The following is a 23,657-nucleotide window of genomic DNA, read 5'->3' as shown; positions in this document are numbered from 1 at the left end:
TTGTTTTTTTTTTTTTTTTTTCCTTTTTTGGGTCACACCTGGCAATGCACAGGGGTTACTCCTGGCTCATGCACTCAGGAATTACTCCTGGCGGTGCTCAGGGGACCGTATGGGATGTTGGGAATCGAACCCGGGTCGGCCGTATGCAAGGCAAACGCCCTACCCACTGTGCTATCACTCCAGCCCCTGTTTCATTTTGTTTTGCTCTGGGGGACCAGATGGGGCGCTGGAGATCGAACCCCGGTCAGAGGTGTGCAGGGCAAGCGCCTCCCCCCTGTCCTAACTCTCCGGCCCCATCCCTGTCCATGTTACGGCTCAACTCTTGCACTGCCCGCTGGGCTGCCGTTGTTTACCGCGAAGCTTGTTCTAGAGGAGAGGAAATGACATCTGTTAGTAGACATTGCCTTGGACTTCGTACCCCAGCGGGGTGTGGACGTGTCCGGGGAGTAAATCACGCGACCCGAGAGATTTCGTGCGCCCGCCGCTCTCCTCCTCCCGCCACACACCGGGCTTCCTGCAGGGACTGTTGGCCCCAGCTTGATTTTTTTCCCCTGTGGAACTTCCGCCAAGGAAATTACTTAAGGGGATTTCAGCCTTTTTCATCACTGCAGGCTTGTCCTCATCCACGCCCAGGGTTTCAGTTGTGGCCCAGAGGTGGGTGTCTGGCCCTGTCCTGGCTAATTGCGGGCGAGTCGGGGCAGGAGGGGTCCTACCTGCCTCCGCTGTGCCGAGAGACACCGGATGTGAGCGTTTAAATTGGACAAAGGACTCATGTCAGAGGCTGAGTCATCTCAGCTGTGCCCGAGAAACACCCAATACCCATCAGCTACGCCCTTATCAATGGCGCAAAGAGATCCTAGAGGGCACGTGGGCAGAGGGCTTAGCTCAGGCTTTAAACAGGCAGGAGGCCCAGATTCCATCCGGGCATCAGGTGGTCCCTGACCTTTCCCCTGAGCACTGTGGTCCCCCCGCGCCTCTCAGGGACCACTCCCGGCTCTGTGCTTAGAAGTAGCCCCGTTGGCACGCCGGAGTGAGGCCTTATGTAGGACTGGGGATTTGAACTGGTGCCAGCTCCATGCCAGGCAAATGCCTTAACCCCTGTACCATCTCCCCGACCCCGATTATCTACCTTTGTGTTATTTCGTTGGTTTTGATTCCAGTTGTGATCCAAGATGATTTTGCAGTTTTGACTCGTTCAGATTCCTAGAAAATGCCTCCCGTGTAACCAGTTTGGCCCAGCCGCCCCCATTTTCATATCCGATGCCCTTGGGCCTGAGAGATGGTGCAGTGGGTAAGGCGCTGACCCAGATGCAATGCCCAGCATCCCACATGGTTCCTCGGCACCTCCAGGGGTGATCCCTGAGCATCCCTGGGTGTGGCCTGAAAATAAAACTAAAATCCAATCCCATCCTCTGGCTTTCTATTTAGTATAATCTGGCTGCATTAGTCTAACCCAAATCTTCTTTTCCAAACGCTGAAGGTGCCGGCGAGGCCCGCAGGGGGCAGGTCGTGTAGGTGGGTGAACTGGCATCATCGCCCTGGAATCCTGGCTAAGCCCCGCCACCCTGTGGTTACAGGTGCCACCGGGCAGTCCAGGTGAACTTGGAAGGGTTCCCTTCCGTCCCATTGGGAGTTGGGTGTTTTCTCCAAAAACTGGGCGGGGGGGGTGTCCTCTGACTCCCTTCTATCCAGCGGGTCTCTGTTTTCTGGATTTCGGGCTCCTGCAGGTGGTCAGCTGGAAGGTAACCAGGCCCCGCTCGGGTTTGTGTGGCTGTCAGAGGAGGGTTACGCTTGATCGTCTGCCTCTGGACGCGGGCGATGACTCAGGCCAAGAGCGCCCGCTGTGGCAGAGCCCCTCACAATCGCATGCTAGCCCGGTCTGGTCTGCCCACTCCTGCTGCTTGTGGTGCGGTGTGGCGTCAGGAGAGAGTTGAGCCGTATTAAACCCACTGTTTTCTTTTCTGGCCTTTGGGTCATGACCTGCTGTGTCTCCTCCTGATTCCGTGCTTAGGGCTCACTCCTGGCTTTGCTCCAGGGGACCAGAAGCGGTACTGGGGACCAGACCAGGGTCAGCCTTGTGCCAAGCGAGAACCCGAACCCCTGTGTATTACTCTGCACCCCCATTTAGCAGATTTGCAAAAAACAGCCACTTCCTGGTTAGTTGATTATTTCCTTTCCAATGTCAACTATGAGTTTAATTTGTTGTTTTATTTCTTGAGGTGGAAAGGTGAGACCATGAATGTCTTTTTTTTTCTTTTTTTGGTGGTGGGGTGAGTGCACACCCAGCAGTGCTCAGGCGTTACGCCGGGTTCTGCACTCAGGGATCACTCCTGGCGGTGCTCGACAGACCATATGGGATGCCAGGGATCGAACACGGGTCAGCCGTGTGCAAAGTCAGGAGCCTACTGGCAGCTGTCCTGTCACTCCACCCCGAGGCCAAGGATTTCTGTTTGTACACAGGAGCCCCCGGTTTGTTCCCTAACACCACGTGGTCCCCCAAACACTGCCACATGCCCCCACCCATAGACGACTCATATAAGCATTTCCCCTGCGTGCTTGGCTGCATCTCACACTTGGTTGGTTTTGTCTTTGTTTGAGAGGGTCCTATCCAGCGGCGCTCAGGTGTGGCTCTGTGCCCAGGGATCAGTCCTGGTGAGGTCGGGGACCCGAGTGGTGCTGGGGGTTGAGCCCAGGTGCTCGTGCAGCACGTTGCCCGCGGCAGTAGCTCCGGCCGTGCAGCTCCTCGACTGTGTGTTCTTCCGTGCCATTGAGATCAATCTCCTGCACTTCTTTTTCATTTCTTCTCTGACACACGGCTCGCTTAGAATTGTGGTCATCGCTGAGCATTTAGGTATTTTCCAGACATCTGTCATTAGTTTCTCGTGAAATTTTCCCCGTCAAAGTGGGTTTTTTGCGTTAGGCGCACCTGGTATGGGTCCTTGTGTGCTCAGAAGGGAGAGGTGGCCACTCTGTCCACACTGATTCTGGCGCGGTGACTGAGAGAAGAATGTGAAGGCTTTGAGAGTGTGATTGTGGATTGGTCACCTTTCCCTTGGCTTTACTGCATGTATTTGTTTTTGTCTTTTTGTTGGTTTGGCTTTTTGGGGTCACGCCCAGCAGTGCTCAGGGTTTACTCCTGGCTCTGCACTCAGGAATCACCCCTGGCAGTGCTTGGGGGACCATATGGGATGCTGGGAATCGAACCCAGGTTGGCCGCGTGCAAGGCAAACGCCCTATCCGCTGTGCTGTCACTCCAGCCCCTCAATTCCATTTTTATTTCTTTTGCTGGGGGGGGCGTGCTTGGGGGAGCATATTCGGTACAGGAAGAGAACCCCAGAGCCTGCCACTCCCTAGGCAAGTGCCTTAACCCTTGCGCTGGTCTCCCTGACCTCAGTTTATATCTTGAACTTGCACAATCATCCTCCACTGAGATTCGACCATTTACATGGAGATAAAGAACTGAAGCAGGATATTTCTTTTCCCCCACCCTGGCCTTTGTTTGATTGGGGGTGGGGTACACCTTGAAGGGTTCAGGGGCTGCTCCCAGCTCTGTGCTCCAGTATTACTCCAGGCGGTATTTGGGGGATGAAGTGACACGCCCCCCTCCCCCTCCCTCCTTCCCTCCCTCCCTCCCTTCCTTCCTTCCTTCCTTCCTTCCTTCCTTCCTTCCTTCCTTCCTCCCTCCCTCCCTCCCTCCCTCCCTCTCTCCCTCCCTCCCTCCCTCTCTCCTCTCCTCCCCTCCTCCCTGTGCTGGGGTTCAAACCCAGGACATCATTCATCCTACCAATGAGCTCCGTCCCTGTCTCTTCTCATACATTTCGGAACAGTTGTAAACCCAAATACAATGTCAATGCCAAACCCAAATACAGTGTTTTTTTTTTTTTTTAATCTTTCAAAGAGTCGTCCATAATGGGGAAAGAGTGTTGTGTGTTTGCCCACAGTTGGCACTTTGAGCCCTGGCATTTCTTGCCAAGACCCGGGTTGCTGCCAGCGGCAGCCCTGTCTGCCTGGCTCCTATAAGCCCTTGTCATCGTGGATCTGCCATTTTCTGGGCCTTTGAAAAATGTTCCCCTTTCAGAAGATGTTTTTCTGAGGCTAAAATTCTGGAGTAACAGTTTCTAGCAGGAAGTCCCGGTCATTCTCTCTTCCTCTAGCTAGAATGGATTCTTGTTTTCCCGCTGTGTGGCAGTGGAACAAAGCAAAGAATTTCCCCTTCAGGATTTAAGAATTTTCCTCTTTTCGCTGTTTTGGGTTTTTTTTTTTTTTTAATGTTTTCTTGTGAAGGGCTGAAACAATACTCCAGTGGGTTGGGTGCTTGCCATGCACACAGCCAATCCAGGTTCGATTCCCCAGACCCCCAAACGGTTTTCTGAGCCCCATCAGGAGTGTCCCTGAGTTCAGAGCCAGGAGTAAGTCCTCACCGCTGGGTGTGGCCCAACAACCAAACCAGACCAAATGGCTTTGTGATACGCCTGGGTGCATGTAGTTTGTTGCTTAGTCTTGGCATATGCTGAGATCTTGCATTTGTCATTTTCAGGAGGTTCAGGAAAGAAAATGTGGCCGTGCTCGAACCCAGGCCCCCGAGCTGCACGCGGAGCATGGCGCTCCAGCCCAGGGGTAGACGTAGCGCTGGTTCCCCGGCCCAGGCGGTTCCTGTTTCTGTTGATAAGTCTTCGAGTTCACTAAGCTTTTCTTCACACGGTCTCATCTGCTCTTTCAGCGGGCCCAGTCTGTCGTTTGTACCAGCCGGCTTGGTCGTCCGTTGGTCCTTGAGCTTATAGAGCACAGCTGTGGCGTGCTGGCCCTGTCCACTCTGGGGAGTGGCCCTTCCAGCTGAGTGGTTTCTGTTTCTGCTGGGTCTGCCCCTGCTTCTGTGCATTCATGTCGACCTTTCCTTGGACCTGATCTGGTGGGGTGCTGGCTAGATCTTTATTCCTATGAGTATTCTTTCGTTTGTTTATTTTGGGGTAGGGGCCACCTCTGGCTCTGTGCTCGGGGATCACCCCTGGCGGTGCTTGGGGAACCGTATACAGTGCTGGGGATCAAACCCAGGTCAGGCCTCTAAACCTCTGGACGATCTCCCCAGCCCTCCTTGAAATGCTCTTTAACTTGATTGGGGCTGCAGGCTAGTGACTTGACTGCAAACCGGGAACCAGCTTGGCTTTTCCCAAGGCATTTGAACCTTAGCAAGAGCAGTGGCTAGAGTGGGCTGACGCTGCCTCGCTGCTGAGGAAGGCCCCTCCGAGTACCTGCCGGAACCTTCCTGGCTGGGGTTGCAGGCGCTGTTCTTAGTGCTGTCATCTGGGGGCCACTCCCAGCAGTGCTCGGTGGATTGTGAGGTGCTGGGGACCAAAGCCCGGCCTTGCCCATCAGGGCACGTGCCCAGCCCGGGAGGCTGCCTGCAGCCTTGCCTGTGGTTCTGTCGCATCAGTTAGAGCTGTGCATGCGTCTCAGCAGCCGCATCGTGCAGCCGGGCGGCTTCTCAGTGGACCTACACTGTCCAGACCTGGGCAGCTTTAGACCGGGACACCGAAGCTCTCCTTTGTCGATGGTTGGGTCGCCTGTGGGTCCCCGTGCATGCATGCTTCCCAGGGCACAAATAAAGCCCTAGAATAAACTGCAAGAAGTAGGGGGCCGTGTCAGAGGCTGCGTGCTGATTTCCTCTTACAGCACTTGGAGGCGTTTCCCCACGCTCTTCCCAACACAGCGTATTAAACTTTTTTGGATGTTTGTGCTTTTTTTTTTATTATTATTATTAAACTTAAAAAACATATTTAGTTTGAAGGCCACACTTAGGAGTGCTTAGGGGCTTCTCCCAGGTCTGTGCTCTGGGGTCACTCCTGGCGGTTCTGGGGGTGGAAACATCATGCCAGGGATCAACCTGGGCCACGTGTAAGGCCAGCACATTACCCAGCTACTGTCTCTCTAGACCCACTTTTTTTTTTTTTTTTTTTTTGCTTTTTGGGTCACACCCAGCGATGCTCAGGGGTTACTTCTGGCTTTGCACTCAGGAATTACTCCTGGCGGTGCTTGGGGGACCATATGGGATGCCGGGGATCGAACCATCGAACCCGGGTCGACCGTGTGCAAGGCGAATGCCCTACCTGCTGTGCTATCGCTCCGGCCCCCAGACCCACATTTTAAAAAGAGTTAGTGGACAGAGTATCAAGTCACCTTCACCCCCTCCCCGGTTTTTTTGGGGCCACACCTGGCAGCGCTTAGGAATCGCTCCTGGCAGGGTTCAGGCGAACATATAGGATGACGAGTGGCACATGAGTCTGCCGTGTGCGAGACAAATGCTCTGCCTCCTGTACTGTTGCTCCAGCCCCTCAAGGGTCACCTCTATGAAGGGTGACAGAAGTTGATCCCTGCTAATAAAACCCAAAAGAAAGAACTAAAGCATAATTCCTTTGTATTCATGATTTTTATTTGGCAGGATGGGGGGAACACCTGATGATGCTCAGGATTTACTCCTGGCTTTGTTCTCAGGAATAACTCCTGGTGGTGTTCAGGGGGCCGTATGGGATGCCGGAGATCGAACCCGGGTTGGCTGCGTGCAAGGCAAACACCTCCCCACTGGACTGTCCCTCCAGCCGATCCAGGACTTTGTAACTCGGTTCAGCCGACACACGGGCTCTGCCTGGCTCGGGGTGCTGGGAAGAGAACAATCTGTGACCTGGCCCCGCCATACAGACACAGCCCCTCTGTCCAGACACGGGTTAAAGGCCTCCTGGTTGGATAGCGCAAGAGAGAGCGTGGCTGTGTGTGCGGGGGGGAAGCCCCGCCCGGGACGCCATCCCGCTGTTCCTCGGGGTGGCGAGTGGCATCTGGAAGAGCATTCCAGGCGGCCTGGGGATGCTGGTCCCAGGGTTACCGCGGGCGCCTCCCTGCAGAAGCGCGGCCGCCTGTGATTGGAGGGCTGCTGCGGGCTGTGAGAATGAACTTGGTAGTGTCGGCAGAGGTGATTGGCCGCGCCCTGCTGCAGTGGGGCTGCAGCCTGGATGCTGGGTCCTCACCGGCAAGCGGATTGTTAGTGGAGCGGGGACGGCAGGATAATCGGGGCGCCACTTGCTGCTGTCTCCCGAAGAGGTCTGCCCGGCGCGGGCCTTGGCCTTTCGCTCCCAGAGCCCAGCGCCTCCTCCCCGCCCCCCTCCTCCCCTGCAGCAGCGCCGGCTTTTCTGGAAGAAGCTCCAGCTGCCCCCGGCCGCCAGCAGCCCGCTGGGCTCTTTTCGAGGGAGCTACTTGTCAGGCCAGGCACGGCAGCAGCACTCGCACAGTTGAAAGGGCAGGGGCCGGGCCCTGCATGCGAGCGCCCGGCAGCCCGCGACCCCGCCGCGGCAGTCACCTTCCCAAGGGAGCAGTCACCACCGGCGACCAGAGCCCGCCGCGATGCTGCAGGCGCTGTGGCAGTTTCTGTACAGCTTTCTCCCCGGGGCCAGGTGCCAAGGCTCCCGAGAGGGGCGCGGTAACGAAGTCCCCGGCACCCCCGCCCCGGCGCGGGGAGAGCCAGGGCCGGGCTTTCTGGGGAAACAGGACGCAAGGGCTGAGGCCACAGAAAAGAGGCCCACCATCCTGCTGGTGGTCGGACCCGCAGAGCAGTTTCCTAAGGTAACTGGTCGCGGCTCTTGTTCCTGGAAAGACCTGGATTGCGGGGAGGGAGGGGGGACAGGGCCCAGCCCGCTGGGGTGCGGGGGTCCCGGGAGGAGTGTCAGGCAACGGAGAAGCCCAGATCTGCAGTCTGGAATCTTCTCTGGCCGCAGTAAAAGCTGGATTGCCCGCAAGGAGCACTTCAGTGTGACCGCTTAGGGCCGGAAGGGTGAAGGCAGCAGACTGGCCTGAGGAGCGTCTGTGTGACCCCAGGAAGGAGCAAGTGTGTCGTCTTAGGGCCTCTGAGCCCGCCCCGTAGGCAGGAGGGAGAACCTGCGAAGTTGGAGCCAGGGCGGCCGTCCTGCAGCCCGAAGGTCAGGCCTTGTGCCCTGGGCTGCGCTGCTCCAGGGCGGTCTGAATAGGGGGAGCACCAGGCTGGGCTGTGGGGCTGCGGAGGCTGCCCCAAGTGCAGGTTACCTCGAGGTGACAGGTGAGCACAGGCGCCGAGGTAAGTGGTGGCACCCCCATCTCATAGGTGAGGAAACTGAGGCGCTGAAAAACTACAATGTCATCTGCCGGGGGCTGGGCCGGCGAGACAGATTTCGCCCCTAACCTGGCGAGCGCCTTGCCTGGCCCCCGGCTTTCCCTTAGCCGAGCCGGTCCCTGCCTGCGGGGGAGTGACCGCGTCCCCCTCGCAGACTTTGGTCACTCTGACTCTGGCCAGGGTTCCCGGCCTTCACGTGGAGGACAGGCTGGATGGAGGTGGCCGTCAGCGCCGCACTTGAATCCGTGTCCAGGGTGCCTGCGTGAGGTGGGAGGGTCTCTGGGTGGAGCCCGGGTTGCAGCCCCCCAGCTCAGCACGGAGGAGAACCCGCAGGCCACGAGGGGCGTCCCGGGGTGACCCTCTCCACCTTTGGTCTCTCCGGGCGGGCGAGCTCAGAGGTCCACATACCCACTTCCTGTATGCCCGGGGCTCCCTTTTAAGCCCTCCCCCTCCCCCTGCCTTTTGACCTAAACAGTTGGCTGCCTCGTTCCCCAGACGCAGACCGGCCCTTGTCAGGACTTTCTTGAACTTCTGGTCCCTATCCAGCAGAGCCCCCCAAAAGGGAGTCTGGTGGGCTGACCGCAGGGCGGGGCGGGGCAGGGCATGGGGCCGTGGAGCTGCCAGTTTGGTTTCGTGGTGAAAGGAAGCCCCCTCTGATGGGGCGGACTTTCAGAGTGGATCTGGAGAAGTTGGGAGTTCCTGTCGCCCGAGAGAGTCCCTTTTCCGGGGCAGGAGCTCTGGGAGGGACTAAGCTTCCTCAGGACCTCATGGAAAGTTTCGAGAAGGCACTGTGGTTCCCAGGCTTCTCCCTTTGCCCGCTGTGAGAGGTGCCACTCTGTTCTGTTCTCACGTCCCCTTCTAACTGGGTCGGTTCCAGAGGCAGCGTCCGGCCACGCGGTCAGTCTGCAGCCCGGGGGAGCCCAGCTTCAGAGAAGGGTTAACTCCGACTTTGGCTCATTGTGTGTGTCTAGGTGCCAAGGCTAGTAGGCAGGTGGCTTTAGGAAGGGCTGTCCCGGGCTGCCATGGCAACCGGAGCAGCGAATGAGGCTGCAGTGGGTGGGGCCCTGAGGCCGCGCCTCCTGCAGGCTTCCCTGGGGTCTGAGTCACTGCAGGCGGGGCGGGAGCCTTCCCCAACTGCCCCCCCCTCCTCCTCCTTGGGGCGACCTGCTGGCAGCAGGCACCTGCCCGGGGCTCGAAACCCGTGACAGGCCCCGGAAGCTCCTAGCAGCAGCTGGCAGGTCGGAGGTGAGCCGGGGCTCAGGACAGAAACTGCCACTGTGCACGGCAGTGAAACGGGAGTAACTAGCAGATTCTGCGGCATCAGAGGCTCTGTCCTGCGTTCCCGGGAAGAGAAGAGGCACATGGATGGCCTGGTACTGTGGGTCGGTCACCCAGAGAAAACTCAGTAGCAAACGCAGGATCCGAGCTAGGTGACCTCCGAGAATGGAATTCGGGCCCCCGATTTTGTCTTTGTCCTATTTGTATTTCTCGCGTGTGTTCAGGAAAGATCGGGACCACGCCAGTCCTTAGGGCTGGGCGTTTCTGCGCAGGCTACGCCTGAGCGGGCCGCGCCGGCCGCCTCCCACTCCCACGGCGGGGTCTAGCTTCCTGTCCTTCTTAGCTCCGGGCTCTGGCCTTCCCTGGAAGCTGAGCTCTGAAATCTCTCCGGCGGTATCGGGGTTGGGTGCCGTTTTTGGTGGATGTTGTAACAGGAGCCAGACTCTGGGTGAGGTGCGGCCCTGGCCTGTTGGCTCCTCTCGGGTTAAGGCAGGGTCCCGGGGACCCCACGGGGCAGGCCGCCTGCAGTCCTACGGCTAAGGAAGCCTTCCTGCTCACTCTAGGCCTCCACTGGGAAGAACCCCAGTGCCCGGGAGAAGCTGGAGTTTTGGGCCCGGGACACGGCTCAAGTGGCAGAGCACCCCCTGAGCTCTAAACTGGGTCCTGGGACCCGCACTCCTGTCCCCCACACCGGGCGCGGCCGCCACAAAGTGTCTTGATAAAATGGAGTTCTGAATTAGTGTGCAGTTCAGTAGGCCGGTTGGTTTAACTAAATAAGCAAGTGGCAGTGGCAGTTGGCCCAATGAAGACTTTCCATGAGACTCAAACTCAGATGCAAAATGAAAGTGTTAAAACCTCATTTAAAAATTATCCTTCATGGGGGCCGGAGCGATAGCACAGCGGGGAGGGCGTTTGCCTTGCACGCGGCCGACCCGGGTTCAATCCCCGGCATCCCATTTGGTCCCCCAAGCACTGCCAGGAGTAATCCTGAGTGCAGAGCCAGGAGTAACCCTGAGCATCGCTGGTGTGACCCCAAAGAAAAATAAAATTATCCTTCACACAATAACCTTTTGACAAATAAAACACACACAGAATTTCTCAGATATGGGGCCGGAGTGATAGTACAGCGGGTAGGGAGTTTGCCTTGCACGCAGCCGACCCAGGTTTAATCCCCGGCATCCCATATGGTTCCCCGAGCACCACTAGGAGTGATTCCTGAGTGCAGAGCCAGGAATAAGCCCTGAGCATCGCTGGTGTGACTCAAATAGCCAAAAAATAAATAAATAATTTCTCAGACATAACATTTCCAGACCTTCAGAGCTTTGCTCTATTCCAGAAGATTCTGTTCTGCTTTTCCTAGGAAATATTGCCTCGTTTAAGAACAACTAAATAATCTTCCCTTAATTTTTTTCCCATGGCGGGGCTGGAGTGATAGCACAGCGGGTAGGGCGTTTGCCTTGCACCCGGCCGACCCGGGTTCGATTCCCAGCATCCCATATGGTCCCCTGAGCACCGCCAGGGGTAATTCCTGAGTGCAGAGCCAGGAGTGACCCTTGTGCATCGCCAGGTGTGACCCAAAAAGCAAAAAAAAAAAAAAAAAAAATTTCCCATGGCTGGAGTGATAGTACAGCAGGTAAGGGCATCTGTCTTGTGCACAGCCAGCCCGCCCAAGTTCGAGACCTGGTACCCCACATGGTCCCCCAAGCCCTCCAGGAGTGATCCCTGCGTGCAGAGCCAAAAGTAAGCCCTGAGCACTGCTAAGTGTGGCCCTCTCCACAAAATAAAAATTTTTTCCCCTTAGAAAAAGGGATCAGAGAGACGGTCCAGCGGGGAGGCACTTGCCTTGCATGCGGCCGACCTGGGTTCGATCCCCGGCACCCCAGTGGTTCCCTGAGCCACACCAGGACTGATCCCTGAGTGCAGAGCCAGGAGTAACCCCTGAGCATTGCCAGGGTCTGGCCTAAAAATCAAAACAAAAACTAGAGAATCGATTGCACTTCCTGGTCTTGTTTTTGAACCTCTCCGATTCGTTCTGTGAATCTGTTCTAAAGCTCAGAGGTGCCAACGACGGTGCCTTTTTCTCTAATGAAATTCTCTGCCGCGTGTAGTCCGATTAGGAAACGGCATCTCCGGGGAGCGGCGGTGGGCACATTTGCCACTTTGCACTGAAGCCAGTGGCCGCCTCAGCCCCGAGAGGCGATGCCCCGTGGCACAGGTGGCAGCTTGCTCCCGGCTCAGGCGCAGCTGTGAGTGGCTTATCAAGGGAGCACTCCCGCCACTTTCAGTCAGCTCCTACTTATAAACATCAGCTCTTACAGTTCCTTTCTGTTCGGGGGCCACACCTGCTGGCACTCAGGGGCTGTTCCTGACTCACTGCCGGGGTGGGGACCGTGTGGTACCGGTCTCAAACCTGCTTTCCTGCAGCCGGCCCTTTGAGCCTCTCTTTGGCCCCTGAACCTTTTTTTTTTTTTCCTTTTAGGCCACACCTAGCTATATTTGGTAGCTACTCCCAGCCCAGTGCTCATTGGTTGCCAAGTGTTGAACCTGGTCCTCTCACGTGCAAACCATGATCTGCATAGATGCTCTGCCCATTGAACCATCTTTCCAGCCTGCCCTGAACTTCTTTGGGCATAAAAATAAGGCAGGGGGAGCTGGAGGGATAGTATAGTGGTAGAGCTCTTGGTTTTGAAGGTAGCCGACCTGGGTTTGACCCTCAGCACCCATTATGGTTCCCTGAGTACTGCCAGGTGTGGCCCTCAAGCCAAAGTGTGTGTGTGTGTGTGTGAGAGAGAGAGAGAGAGAGGGAGGAAGGGAGAAGCAGTGGCTAAAAACAAGCTCTCTCGCTCTCTCTATATGTGTACATATATGTAATAAGAGAAGGGGAGATGGCTAAAGCAAAAAAAAATAATAAAACTAGTAATAGGGGACTGGAGAGATAGAACAGCAGGTAGAGCACTTGCCTTGCACACAGCGACTTGGGTTCGATCCCCGGCATCCCATATGGTCCCCCAAGCAGCGCCAGGCGTGATTCTTGAGTGCAGAGCCAGGAGTAAGCCCTGAGTAACGCTGGGTGTGTCCCCAAAACGAAAACAAAAAATAATAACCTATGATTGGTGAATTGGATAAAAAGTCCTGATGACTCTAGTTCAGACCTCAGAAAATCAGAGCCGTGGGCGAGATTGCAGCTCAGTGGTCGCCCGCTTGTCTCCTTAGGGTGGGGCCCGGGGTTCCAGGAAAGCAGGGCAAGCCTACGTAAGGTCTTCGTGGCCGTGGACAAGGCTGTTTGTCCAGGCCTGCCCGAGGGCAGTCCAGGGCAGCTCCCTTTTCGGACCATCTTCCTGCAGGGCCCTCTGCCCTGGGAGAGGAGGGGGCGGCCCAGAGAGCCTCAGGCCCCCACAGCGGACGCCAAGTGGGTGCAAAAGTAGCTCCCCCGAGCAGCACCTTCCTGATGGGGGGGTTTCGGGATTTGGAGTCGGCCTGGCCTGAGGGCCCTGGGCGTCCCAAGACCCAATTTTCCAGCCCCTCGGCACGCCTCTCTCACGCAGACTGAAATGCCTTCTAAGTTATTTAAGATCCGTTTCATAAGCTTTTACGTAAGCATCCACATCGTTCGCTTGGAATTCATTTTTAGCATTCTTCCGCGAAAGCTGGTGGGTGAATGACGAGCGTTTGTGGGTCCCGGGAAGATGGGCGTCGTGCTCGCCCCTCCTGGCGCCCAGGCGTCTATATTAGGAAGTAGCACGCTGCAGAGGGAGCTCGAGTGAGGCGACTCCGCTGTTGCGTGGTAACGTGGCCGCTTCCTCCGCAGCGGTACTCCACGGCAGTGGGGGGGCGGCGGGCGGGGAGACCACACTGACCTGCAGGGGCCCCCTCTTAGGTCCCGGGTAGAGCCGACCACCCAGGGCCGAGGCACATGTGAGACCCCTGGGTTCCTGCCCCAGCCCTGTGGGGAATGCACGAAGAGAGGGAAAAGGTGGCTTTGGAGAGGACCTCCCAGGAGGGAGTTTGCCCTCGCCCACCTGGAAGGGGTGGTCAGCCGCAGAGCCGCCCACCAGAACTTTCTGTGCCACTACGAAGCTGGTCCACTCTGGGACACAACCCTGTGGCCGTGTGACTGACCTGCGGCATTGTCCATTTCAGCTAACCTGAGAATTGGGGGTTCTTTGGTTTGTTATGTCTGCAGCCGCACCCGCGGTGCTGACTTTACCCCCGGCTCCGCGTTCAGGGCTCACTCCTGGCGGGGCTCTGACCCAGGTCAGCCGCATGCAGTGTGGGCCTGTGTTTGGGGGTTTTCGTTAGTGCCGCGGCTGGAGCTCGTGCAGGGCAAGCACTCCCCCGAGCCAGGGCCCCGGGCCTCAGTCACTAGTTTTTGTGTAGTTTGTTTTGATGTTGGGTAGGGGCCTGCCCGGCAGTGTGGGCACCCCGCCAGCCGGCACTACACCAGGCGGTGCTGGTGCCGAGGCCAAACCGGCCCGGTCTGCCCCCCCCCCATCCCCGACCCCCCAGTTCACGGTTAGGGCTTCTGAAATGGGCCGTGCGGGCTTTCCTGGGGACCCCGGATCGATTACTCGGGGAAGCCCCTGCCCGTCCATCCGCGTCCATCGGACGCCACGTGGATCTCTTTCCCTGGCGGGACTGCCTCCCGCCGCGAGCCGTCACGGATGTGGAGTGACCATCTGCCGGCCTTGTGTGGACACAGCTGAAGGCCCGAGGCCGCCAGGTTTGGCCCAGAGCGAGGCGGGGTGGAGCCTCCCGGGCCCCCGAGGGTTAACCGGGAGTGGGCGGCGCCAGCGCCGTCTCCCGCGCCCATTGGCTGGCTGCGGCGGGGGCGGGGCCCGGCGGGGTAAAAGGAAAGGCTGCGGCGGGGGCGCGTCCCTCAGTCCGTCCATGCGCAGCCAGCCGGCATGCTCTGCCTGTGCCTGTACGTGCTGCTGCCCGGGGAGGCGCAGACCGAGTTCCAGTGCTTCGAGTCCCGGCGGCTGCCGGCCGGGCTGAAGTCCATCTTCAAGCTCAGCGTGCTGGTGCCCTCGCAGGAGGTCTCCACCTACCGCCAGTGGAAGCAGGTCCGTGCGGCGGGGCGGGAGGGAGTGTCGGAAATGTGGGCGCCCCCGGCCCCGTGTCGTCCTGCGCCCCAGCGGGCACGAGGGCTGTGGCTGCGTCCCAGGGTGACCAGAGCTCGGGAAACTTCCCTGATTCGTTGGGGGCAGGGGGGTGAAATAGGAGAAGCACAGATTTAAGAATCGGGGAGCCGCCTAGCTGCCCTGGGCTGTTCGCAGAGCCGGGGTCCGGGCTGGCCCCGGGGGCTCTCGGCTGGAGTGGGGCCGGGGAAACCCTCCATTGCGGAATGAGGGCGGTGTGGGGTGACAGAAGCCTTCCTCTTTGAAAATGGAGGGCCCCCCTGCGGCGTTGGGGCTCGCCCCTAAGGAGGTGCCTGGGCTTCTCTCGACACCCGCCCCGCCAGCTGGGGTGGGTGGGGAGGAGCTGGGTGCGCACCCTCTGAAGGTGGTAGGCAGTGGACCCTGAAGTTGAGAGGCAGGAACCCACACTCTGAGAACCTGGGGCGGGCACTGAGCTCCTCCTTGCCAGCTTCTTGGGGCACCCATCCTGGAAGGCACGTGGGTGGGGGCGCCCCCTTCCCCGCCTCCCCCTTGGCGGGGCGCTCCCACTTCCGCTCGTGCTGGGAGTCCCAGGGTGGCAGCCAGGCCCACTCAGCAGGAGCACAGCGCGGCCTGGGCCCCGCGGCCCCACCATGCTTTGTTCTCGGGATCCTGACAAGTGACGGGTCCGAGTCCCTGAGTCCCACCAGGAGGTGAGAGAGAGGCAGGCGGCCACAGGACCGTGGTGATCAGACCCGCTGGGGTGCCAGCGATCTCACAAATTCCAAACGGGCTGCTCAGTAGACGTCACCTATTCTTGGCCGGGGAATGGTGCCAGCAGGGATCTCCGAGAACACTGGAATGGCGCAGCGTCTCCCCAAGCCTCTCAGCCCAGTTTTGGGGTGTGTCCCGAGCTGTCGTGACTCAGGGGTGCTCCCCACCTGGGGATTCCCCACAACTATAGTAGCAGGATTCATGACCTTGGGTGAGCCGCGTCACCTCTCTGCTCAGGGGAGCACTGGGGAGGACTCAGTGGCTGCAGGGGTGCTCTGTGGAGGACCAGCTTCAGAGCAGGAGACGGGCACCCTGTGAGCACAGGGCTGGGGCTCTGCCTCTGAGGCCCGCCTGAGAGTTGGGGTGCTTGGCCCTCAAGCACGTGTCCCCCTGGGCTCTGCCCCGTCTCCTGTCTGCAGATCTCCCTGGTAGCGTTTCTGCCAAGCAGGCGTTGGCAGGGCCGCCCGTGTCGCACAGCTGCAGGGCTCCTGGTGGGACCGGGAACGCCGGGGCCTGGCCCTGGACAGTGCCGCAGGGGGCCGGGCAGCTGACCTGGCAGCCGTGTCAGTCTCGGGAACACTTGGCACGCGGAGGCGGCTGGCCGCGGTGTGTGGGGCCTCCCGCGCGGCCTCGGGCTCCAGCCTACACTCGCGAGCCCTGAGAGGTCTGGGTTGGGTCAGGAGCGGTGTCCTGGGCCCCGGGGCCACTTCTGGCCCTAGATCTGCACAGGTGTGTCATGAAGGTGGGCCGGGAAAAGGCGGCCCTGCACCCGGCAGACCGAGCCTCGCTTCTGTCTTAACAGAAAATTGTCCAAGCCGGCGACAAAGACCTGGACGGGCAGCTGGACTTCGAGGAGTTTGTCCACTACCTCCAGGACCACGAGAAGAAGCTCCGGCTGGTGTTCAAGAGTTTGGACAAAAAGAACGATGGTGAGTGTCCCCTCTCGGGCCCACGGCGCCCGGCCTCCCCGGCCTGGCTGCCCGCTCACCCCTGTCCCTTCCAGGGCGGATCGACGCACAAGAGATCATGCAGTCCCTGCGCGACCTGGGAGTCAAGATTTCCGAGCAGCAGGCGGAGAAGATCCTCAGGAGGTGAGTGTCCGAGGCGGCCCCGAGTCCAGTCTGAGCCGGGCAGCGACAGGCCAGCTTTGGGCTGCCTCCGATCTCACCTGCGAGCCTCACTTCTCTGGGCTTAAGCTTCGGGCAGGGTGACGGGGTGCACGAGCCCCCCTCCCCGGGACCAGCGCCCTCTGCTTCCGGCTGGATGCCCAGGGAGGGTTCCCAAGAGCAGCACCCTGTGGTGGGCATCCCCCCCGCAGGCAGACAGCCGGACTTGGCACAGCCTTGCCCCTGCCGCCCGGCAGCAGGGCACTCCCAGCTGGGCCCGAAGGCTGACTGGGCCTTGACACGCCCCAGACTCGGGAGTGAGCATGGAGGGCCTGAGTCCTTCCCTGGCACCCCCACCCGAAAACAAACTGGACCCCAAGCCACTGGTGGTGGGGCCCGTGACTGATGTGCTGGCCCCTGGCGGCTGGGAGTCGGGGGCACCCTCCACTGCTGCCTCTGTGTCTGTGCCGTGCGCTCCCTGACTGCTGGGAGTGGGGCACCGTGTATCCGTGCTGTGCTTCCCCGGCCACTGAGGGAGACCGTGCTTATGCTGTGCATTTCTGGGCCACTTGCAGGACACCACACACCTATGCTGCGTTCCCCTGCTCAGGGGGCTCTGTCTATCTATGCTGTGCGCTCCCCAGCCACCCGGGGGCGCTGTCTATCTATGCTGTGCGCTCCCCAGCCACCCGGGGGCGCTGTGTATCTATGCTGTGAACTCCCCAACCACTTGGGGGCTCTGTGTATCTATGCTGTGCGCTCCTCAGCCACTCGGGGGCGCTGTGTATCTATGCTGTGTGCTCCCCGGCCACTCGGGGCACTGTGTATCTATGCTGTGCGCTCCCCAGCCACCCGGGGGCGCTGTGTATCTATGCTGTGAACTCCCCAGCCACTCAGGGACTCTGTATCTATGCTGTGTGTTCCCCGGCCACTTGGGGGCGCTGTGTATATCTATGCTGTGTGCTCCCTGGCCACCTTGGGGCGCTGTGTATCTGCTGTACGCTCCCCGGCCTCCATGGGGCGCTGTGTACATCTATGCTGTGTGCTCCGCGGCCACCCGGGGGCGCTATGTATCTATGCTGTGTGTTCCCCAGCCACTGGGGGGCGCTCTGCCTCGTGCTGTGCGCTTGCCTCTCCTACTGCTGCTCAGGCACTTACTCGTGTTGTTTCTCCTCTCTCCTCTGCATCCTCCTTTGTCTGTCTGTCAGAATACGGACGGGCCACTTCTGGGGCCCTGTCACCTAGTAAGTATCTGCAGCCTCCTTGGTCTGTACCTGATCAGCATGGGGTCCCGGGGGGCCGGCATTCTGTTCCTGTGCACCGTCGGGGGGGTGGCCACTAGGCCCTCCCAGCAGTGGAGGGCAGCGCCTGCTGACCGCAGCCCGGTCTGTCCCGCAGCATGGACAAGAACGGCACGATGACCATCGACTGGAACGAGTGGCGCGACTACCACCTCCTGCACCCCGTGGAGAACATCCCCGAGATCATCCTGTACTGGAAGCACTCCACGGTGAGCCCTCTGGGCCCGCGCGTGCCCTCCCCGTCAGGAGTCCAGGGGTGGGCAGGGATACTGTGTTGGTCGGGCCAGGCATGCTGAGACCCCAGGTTCCTTCCCCAGCACCCAAAGACAAAATGAAGAACGGGGACTGGCGATAGAGCAGGCGGGGCTCACGGCGATGGCCTTGGACATGACTGGCCCTGGTTTGGTGTCCAGCGCATCTGGGACCCTGAGCACAGAGCCCAGAGGACTCCCCGAGCACCACTGGGTGTCGCCCAACCCACCCCCCAAAATTGGGCTGTTCCCTTTTTTTTTTTTTTTTTTTTTGCTTTTTGGGTCACACCCGGCGATGCACAGGGGCTACTCCTGGCTCTGCACCCAGGAATCACTCCTGGTGGTGCTCAGGGGACCATATGGGATGCTGGGGATTGAACCCGGGTCGGCCGCATGCAAGGCAAACGCCCTCCCCGCTGTGCTATCGCTCCAGCCTGGGCTGTTCCCTTGAACAGGAAAGAGAAATCTCTCATGCTTGGTACCGCCCGGCCCTCCCCGAGCCTGGCCCACGTGTGGGTCCCTGCAGAGCTCACGGGGGTGGCATCTTGGGGTTTGGGGTTTTGTTTGTTTGGTTTTGGTTTTTGAGGAGGTTTGGCAGTGGCGGTGCTTGAGGAGGGACCCTGTGGCGCCAGGGATTGACCCTGGGCTGCCCCGTGCCAAATGCAGGCTCCAGCCCTCAGCTCGCTCCTACCCTGCCCGTCCCTGCAGGACCGGGGCTCAGAGGTGCTCCGCCCCGACCCTTGCGGTGCCCAGTCTCACCCTGGGGGCTCCCGACGGGCCCCAGCAGGCGTGGCAGGCTGGCAGGGGTGGGACCCGGAACCCAGCAAGCCGCCTGCCAGCCAGGCTGCTGCCAGGACGGGGCATGACGCAAGCATCGCCCCTTCTCGTGTTTGCCGAGGCCTGACCTTCTGTCCCGCCGGTGTGATCCAGTTCCAGACCGACTCTCAGGCCTGTGGCACCTGGCCCTGGGCTCGAAGCGTGGCCCAGTGCTGCGTGTGCACTTCCTGCGGGAGCTCCCAGGAGGGTTATGTAACTGCCCGCTCCGGGCCGGGCTGTGCTCAGGACCCCCAGCAGGGCCCCGGGGACGGCCCCGGGACCAGCCGCTGCCCCCAGAGCCGGGTGCCTGCCTGGCACCGGGGTCACCTCGGTCGTCTCCCCGCAGATCTTCGATGTGGGCGAGAACCTGACGGTCCCGGATGAGTTCACGGTGGAGGAGAGGCAGACGGGCATGTGGTGGAGACACCTCGTGGCCGGCGGCGGGGCGGGGGCCGTGTCCAGGACCTGCACGGCTCCGCTGGACAGACTGAAGGTGCTCATGCAGGTACGGGGGGCTCCGTGTAGCCCCGCCAGGTCAGCGGGTGACATTAGATCCAGGTCCAGGTGACCTTTAGCTCCAGGCTGATGTCATTTTATCCGGGCCACCCACACTGGGTCTGTCACAAGGCCACCGCGCCGGCAGGTCAGGCCGGGGCAGGCAGGCGGGTGGGAAGCTGCTTCCTTCCCTGCATCTGGGACATGCCCCTGCGGGCTGGGCTTTGGGGACACTGACCGTCCACGGGGCAGAGATGAACTCACCCCACGTCAGAACAGCCCATGGACGTGCGAAAAAGGGCTTCAGGGGGGAATGGGGGCCTGGGTCCTCCCCACCCCACGGGTGGCCTTGGGCCGTTACTCCACCTTCAGGCTTTTGTTTGGGGCCACACCCCGTCACACCACCTGGCTCCAACTGGCACTCCCACCCGAGCGCGCCCCCCACCCCCTGCCCACACTGTGACGTTTCCCCCCAGCCCCCAGGGAAGAGACGGGGCTGGCCTGTGCAGGACAGACTGTCTGTAGGGGACTTCAGACATCCTGGGTGCTGGCGCCCGAGACCCCGCCCTGGGCAGTGGGTTCGGGATTCTGGGAGCGGATCGCGCATGCTCCTCATGTGCTCGTGCTTGAGCACATGTCTGACGTGTCCCACGAGAAGGGGCTCCCTTTATCGTGTGCAGTGTTGGGGATTAGACTCGGGGCCGCGTCCACACGAACCAGGTGTTTCCCCACTGGCAGTGAGGGGTGCCCGGCCCATCTCAGCAGTACCCCACGGTCAGTGGCACCCCGCCCACCAGCCATCCGCGTGATGCTGCCAGGGACCCCACGGCGACCCCTCCTGGTGTCAGGCCACTCAGTGCCGGGTTCAAACTGGCCCTGTGCCCAGCCCCGAGCCAGCTCCCAGGCACTCCGCCTTTTTGTTCCGTTACATGGTCGTGGGGCCACAGCCGGCAGTGTCCGGGCTCACCCTGGCTCCGGGCGCGGGGGGCTCTCCCAGTGGGGCTGGGGGTTGAGCCCAGGTTGGCTGCTCTCGTCAGGCACGTTAGCTGCTCCATTAGCTCTTTGTCCTATTTTGCTTTTTTAATATATGCCAAAAACCACTTGGGCAGGAAGGGCCACACAGAGGGCACACGCCTGCCCTGCGGGCGGCCGGCTCCAGTCCCAGTGCCCAGCTCCTGTGTGGTCCCGTGAGCACAGAGCCAGGAGTAGCCCCTGAGCACCTGTGGGTGTGTCTCCCCCGTCCCCCCCCCATGAAGTGGGTCTTGACACGGCTGCACAGAGCCTGCGGCCAGCGGGCAGCTGCCGTCTGCAGCCCTGTGCCCACGCGCCCCTCCCGCAGGTCCACGCCTCCCGCAGCAACAACATGTGCATCGTGGGCGGCTTCACGCAGATGGTCCGCGAGGGCGGCGCCAAGTCCCTGTGGCGGGGCAACGGCATCAACGTCCTCAAGATCGCGCCCGAGTCGGCCATCAAGTTCATGGCCTACGAGCAGGTGAGGCCGCTGCCCCGGGCCGGGCGCCCCCCCACCCCCAAGCCGGTGCGAGCCGGTGCCTGGGTCTGGTCTCGGTGCCGGACCCGGCGGAGGCAGCTCACAGGCTCCCCCGTTGCAGATCAAGCGGCTGGTGGGCAGTGACCCGGAGACGCTGCGGATCCACGAGCGGCTGGTGGCCGGCTCCTTGGCGGGCGCCATCGCCCAGAGCACCATCTACCCCATGGAGGTGAGGCCCGGGCCCGCGGGCGGGGGGACACGGGCCGGGGCCCGCGCTCACCCTCCCTCCCCGCCAGGTCCTGAAGACGCGGATGGCCCTGCGGAAGACGGGCCAGTACTCGGGCATGCTGGACTGCGCCAGAAAGATCCTGGCCAAGGAGGGGGTGACGGCCTTCTACAAGGGCTACGTGCCCAACATGCTGGGCATCATCCCCTACGCGGGCATCGACCTGGCCGTGTACGAGGTGAGCGCGCATGCCCGGGGGCTCCCCGGACCCCCGCCCCATCCTCAGCGGTCAGGGAAGGGGGTCTGCCTCCAGCTGGCCCCGCCCGGTGACGGGGTTCCCCTGGGGACGCGGTGCTGGTGTGTGGGGCCTCACCCCTGCCCTGCCCCCCAGACCCTCAAGAACGCCTGGCTGCAGCGCTACGCCGTCAACAGCGCCGACCCGGGCGTGTTCGTGCTGCTGGCCTGCGGCACCATGTCCAGCACCTGTGGCCAGCTGGCCAGCTACCCTCTGGCCCTGGTCAGGACGCGGATGCAGGCCCAAGGTAAGGCCCTCCCCATCCCCCTCCCCTCCCCCACCCCCCGCCTGGTCCCAAACCTGGCCTGGGGGTCCCGGGAGGGGCGGGCAGGGCTCTGACGGGCACCCATCTCCACAGCCTCCATCGAGGGCGCCCCCGAGGTGACCATGAGCAGCCTCTTCAAGCAGATCCTGCGGACCGAGGGGGCCTTCGGCCTGTACCGGGGGCTGGCCCCCAACTTCATGAAGGTCATCCCGGCCGTGAGCATCAGCTATGTGGTGTACGAGAACTTGAAGATCACCCTGGGCGTGCAGTCGCGGTGACGCGCCGGCCCGGAGCATCGCATCCCGTGAATGTGCCAACACTACGCCGACGCGCCGCCAAGGGGTCGCGGGGCCCGGCCCTTGCCTGCGCCCCCACGCTTCCCTCCTGACCGCTGTGCCCCGCCCCGCCCCGCCCCGCGGCTGTTCGGGCAAGGGGGCAGGCTGGCTTCATGCACCCCCTCATCTGAGCTTGGCAGCAGATGGGGACCCGGGTGGGGCGCTGTGGCCGGGTACCCGGCTGCTGGGAGCCGGGACCTCACCCGGGCCTGTCCCAGCACAGACCGGCCCGACCCGGCTCGGGCAGGGGCCAGGGGGGCAGAGGACAGGGCGTGCTGCCCCGTGCCAGGCTTCCTGGCAAGAGAAAGGGGGCGAGGGCCTTAATTCCAAGGGGCCAGGAAGAGTCTCGTTCTGCAAGTCTGGCCGAGCGCGCGGGCTCTGCGCTGCGGGGGAGGGGAGCGGGCGGCCACGACCACCCTGGGCTCCGGCCCGCCCGGCCCAGGGCCACCTCACATTCCACCACGCAGCCGACCTCTGCTTGGAGCCTATTTATTTCATATTTATTTGAACAGAGTTACGTCCTATTTTTATAGATTTGTTTAATAGCCTTGTCATTTTCAAGCTCGTTTTTTATTCATATTTATGTTTGTGCTTGATTACGCCTTCCCAGCACCTGTGGGGTGGGGCGAGGAAGGAGACGGGCCAGGGCCTGGCCTGTCCAGAGAAAGGCCTCGGGGTGGCCGTGCACCAGGGCCCGGCAGGAAAGAGGGGGAGGGTCGAGCCATGGCTGGCGAGGTGGGGCCCTCAGCCTGGGGCACGAGTCTGCAGTTCACCAGGCCTGGGGTGTGCGCCACTGGGTGGGGGTGACGCCAGCCCCCCTCCCTGCTGGCCGCCTGCTGGCCCCGGGCTCCCCACTGAGGCGGGGTGTGATGCGTGCAAACCCCAACAGAACTGGAATTTGTGCAAACGGATGAAGACTTGGAAACGATCTTGAACAGCTTCAATAAAGTTTCAAAACTCAGCCTGCAGCCGGCCTGGTCTGGGCTTGGCTGGGGACGGGGCTGTGGGGGGCCACAGGGGAGACCCTGTTTCTCGCATCAGATGAAGAGGGCACAGGGCCGGGGAGATGCTCGGGGCCTGATCTCAATGGCATCCGCGGGGAGGCCCTGGACATCCTTGGTCGCCCGTCCCTGCCTCCCCGGGCCACTGTGGTGGTCCCTCCCCGCCCAGGCTGCCTGTGGGGGCCGTGGTGGCTTCCATCATCACCCCCATGGGACCAGAGTGGCAGCCTGGGGAGGGCCCTGGCTGACCGCAGCCTGCAGTCCTGGGCGCTCCTCCCGTGCAAGGCCTCCCTGTGCACCGAGCCCCCGCCCTGGGTGAGGCTGGTTAACGGGAGGGGGCGCCCAGCTCGCCCTGGGGCTTGTGGGGCCCCTCCCCCCGGAAGGTCTCCCCTCAGGCACTGGGTCTTAGGGGGATGTCCGGCACCCACCCTGGGGGGTCTGGGAGCGCTGGATGCACAGGAGGCCTGAAACTGCCCTGGGGCCAACGGCAGCCGGTCTCTGAGCCGTGGGTCCCGTCCACCAGATGGGAGACTGGCGGGGGAGGGGATCCTCAGGGGCCCTTCCCAGTCTGGGGTTCCACTCGCTTCCCCCGGGGCCCCCTAGCTGCAGGGTGTGGAGGCAGGGAGGCCTGTGCTTTGGTCCCCGCAGCGTGGGGGAGACGGGAGGCCCCTGGCAGGGCAGGCAACGGGCGCCAAGAGGCAGAGGAGGGACGGGGGCCACCTGGGCCGGCCTCCCCCTGCTGCTCCCCAGGCCAGGAGGCCACACCTGTGGACACGACCTGATATTTCAAGTACTAAA

General features: G+C 61.2%; 1 protein-coding gene across 6 annotated transcripts in view; it reads left to right on the top strand.

Annotated features, from left to right (window-relative positions):
• Positions 1-22,819, top strand: part of SLC25A25 (solute carrier family 25 member 25) — a 32,922-nt gene extending 10,103 nt beyond the window's left edge. The window contains exons 1-11 of one of the 6 annotated variants that reach the window (XM_004613299.2): positions 6,975-7,608; positions 16,082-16,208; positions 16,283-16,370; positions 17,594-17,629; positions 17,784-17,895; positions 19,100-19,258; positions 20,588-20,740; positions 20,859-20,966; positions 21,034-21,201; positions 21,355-21,505; positions 21,617-22,819. In XM_004613299.2, the coding sequence (XP_004613356.2) occupies positions 7,390-7,608; positions 16,082-16,208; positions 16,283-16,370; positions 17,594-17,629; positions 17,784-17,895; positions 19,100-19,258; positions 20,588-20,740; positions 20,859-20,966; positions 21,034-21,201; positions 21,355-21,505; positions 21,617-21,801 (1,506 nt within the window). In that variant the 5' untranslated portion in view covers positions 6,975-7,389 and the 3' untranslated portion in view covers positions 21,802-22,819. Of the gene's footprint in view, positions 1-6,973; positions 7,609-14,295; positions 14,473-16,081; positions 16,209-16,282; positions 16,371-17,593; positions 17,630-17,783; positions 17,896-19,099; positions 19,259-20,587; positions 20,741-20,858; positions 20,967-21,033; positions 21,202-21,354; positions 21,506-21,616 lie in introns of those variants that run through there. The other 5 variants (XM_055124735.1, XM_055124727.1, XM_004613298.2 and 2 more) reach the window with 5 other exon arrangements.
• The last annotated feature ends 838 nt before the right edge of the window (positions 22,820-23,657 follow it).

This window comes from Sorex araneus, chromosome 1 (assembly GCF_027595985.1).
Source record: "Sorex araneus isolate mSorAra2 chromosome 1, mSorAra2.pri, whole genome shotgun sequence".
Taxonomy (NCBI): domain Eukaryota; kingdom Metazoa; phylum Chordata; class Mammalia; order Eulipotyphla; family Soricidae; genus Sorex; species Sorex araneus.
The sequence above is the reverse complement of the archived record's forward strand: the minus strand, read 5'-3'. Positions and strand labels throughout refer to the sequence as shown.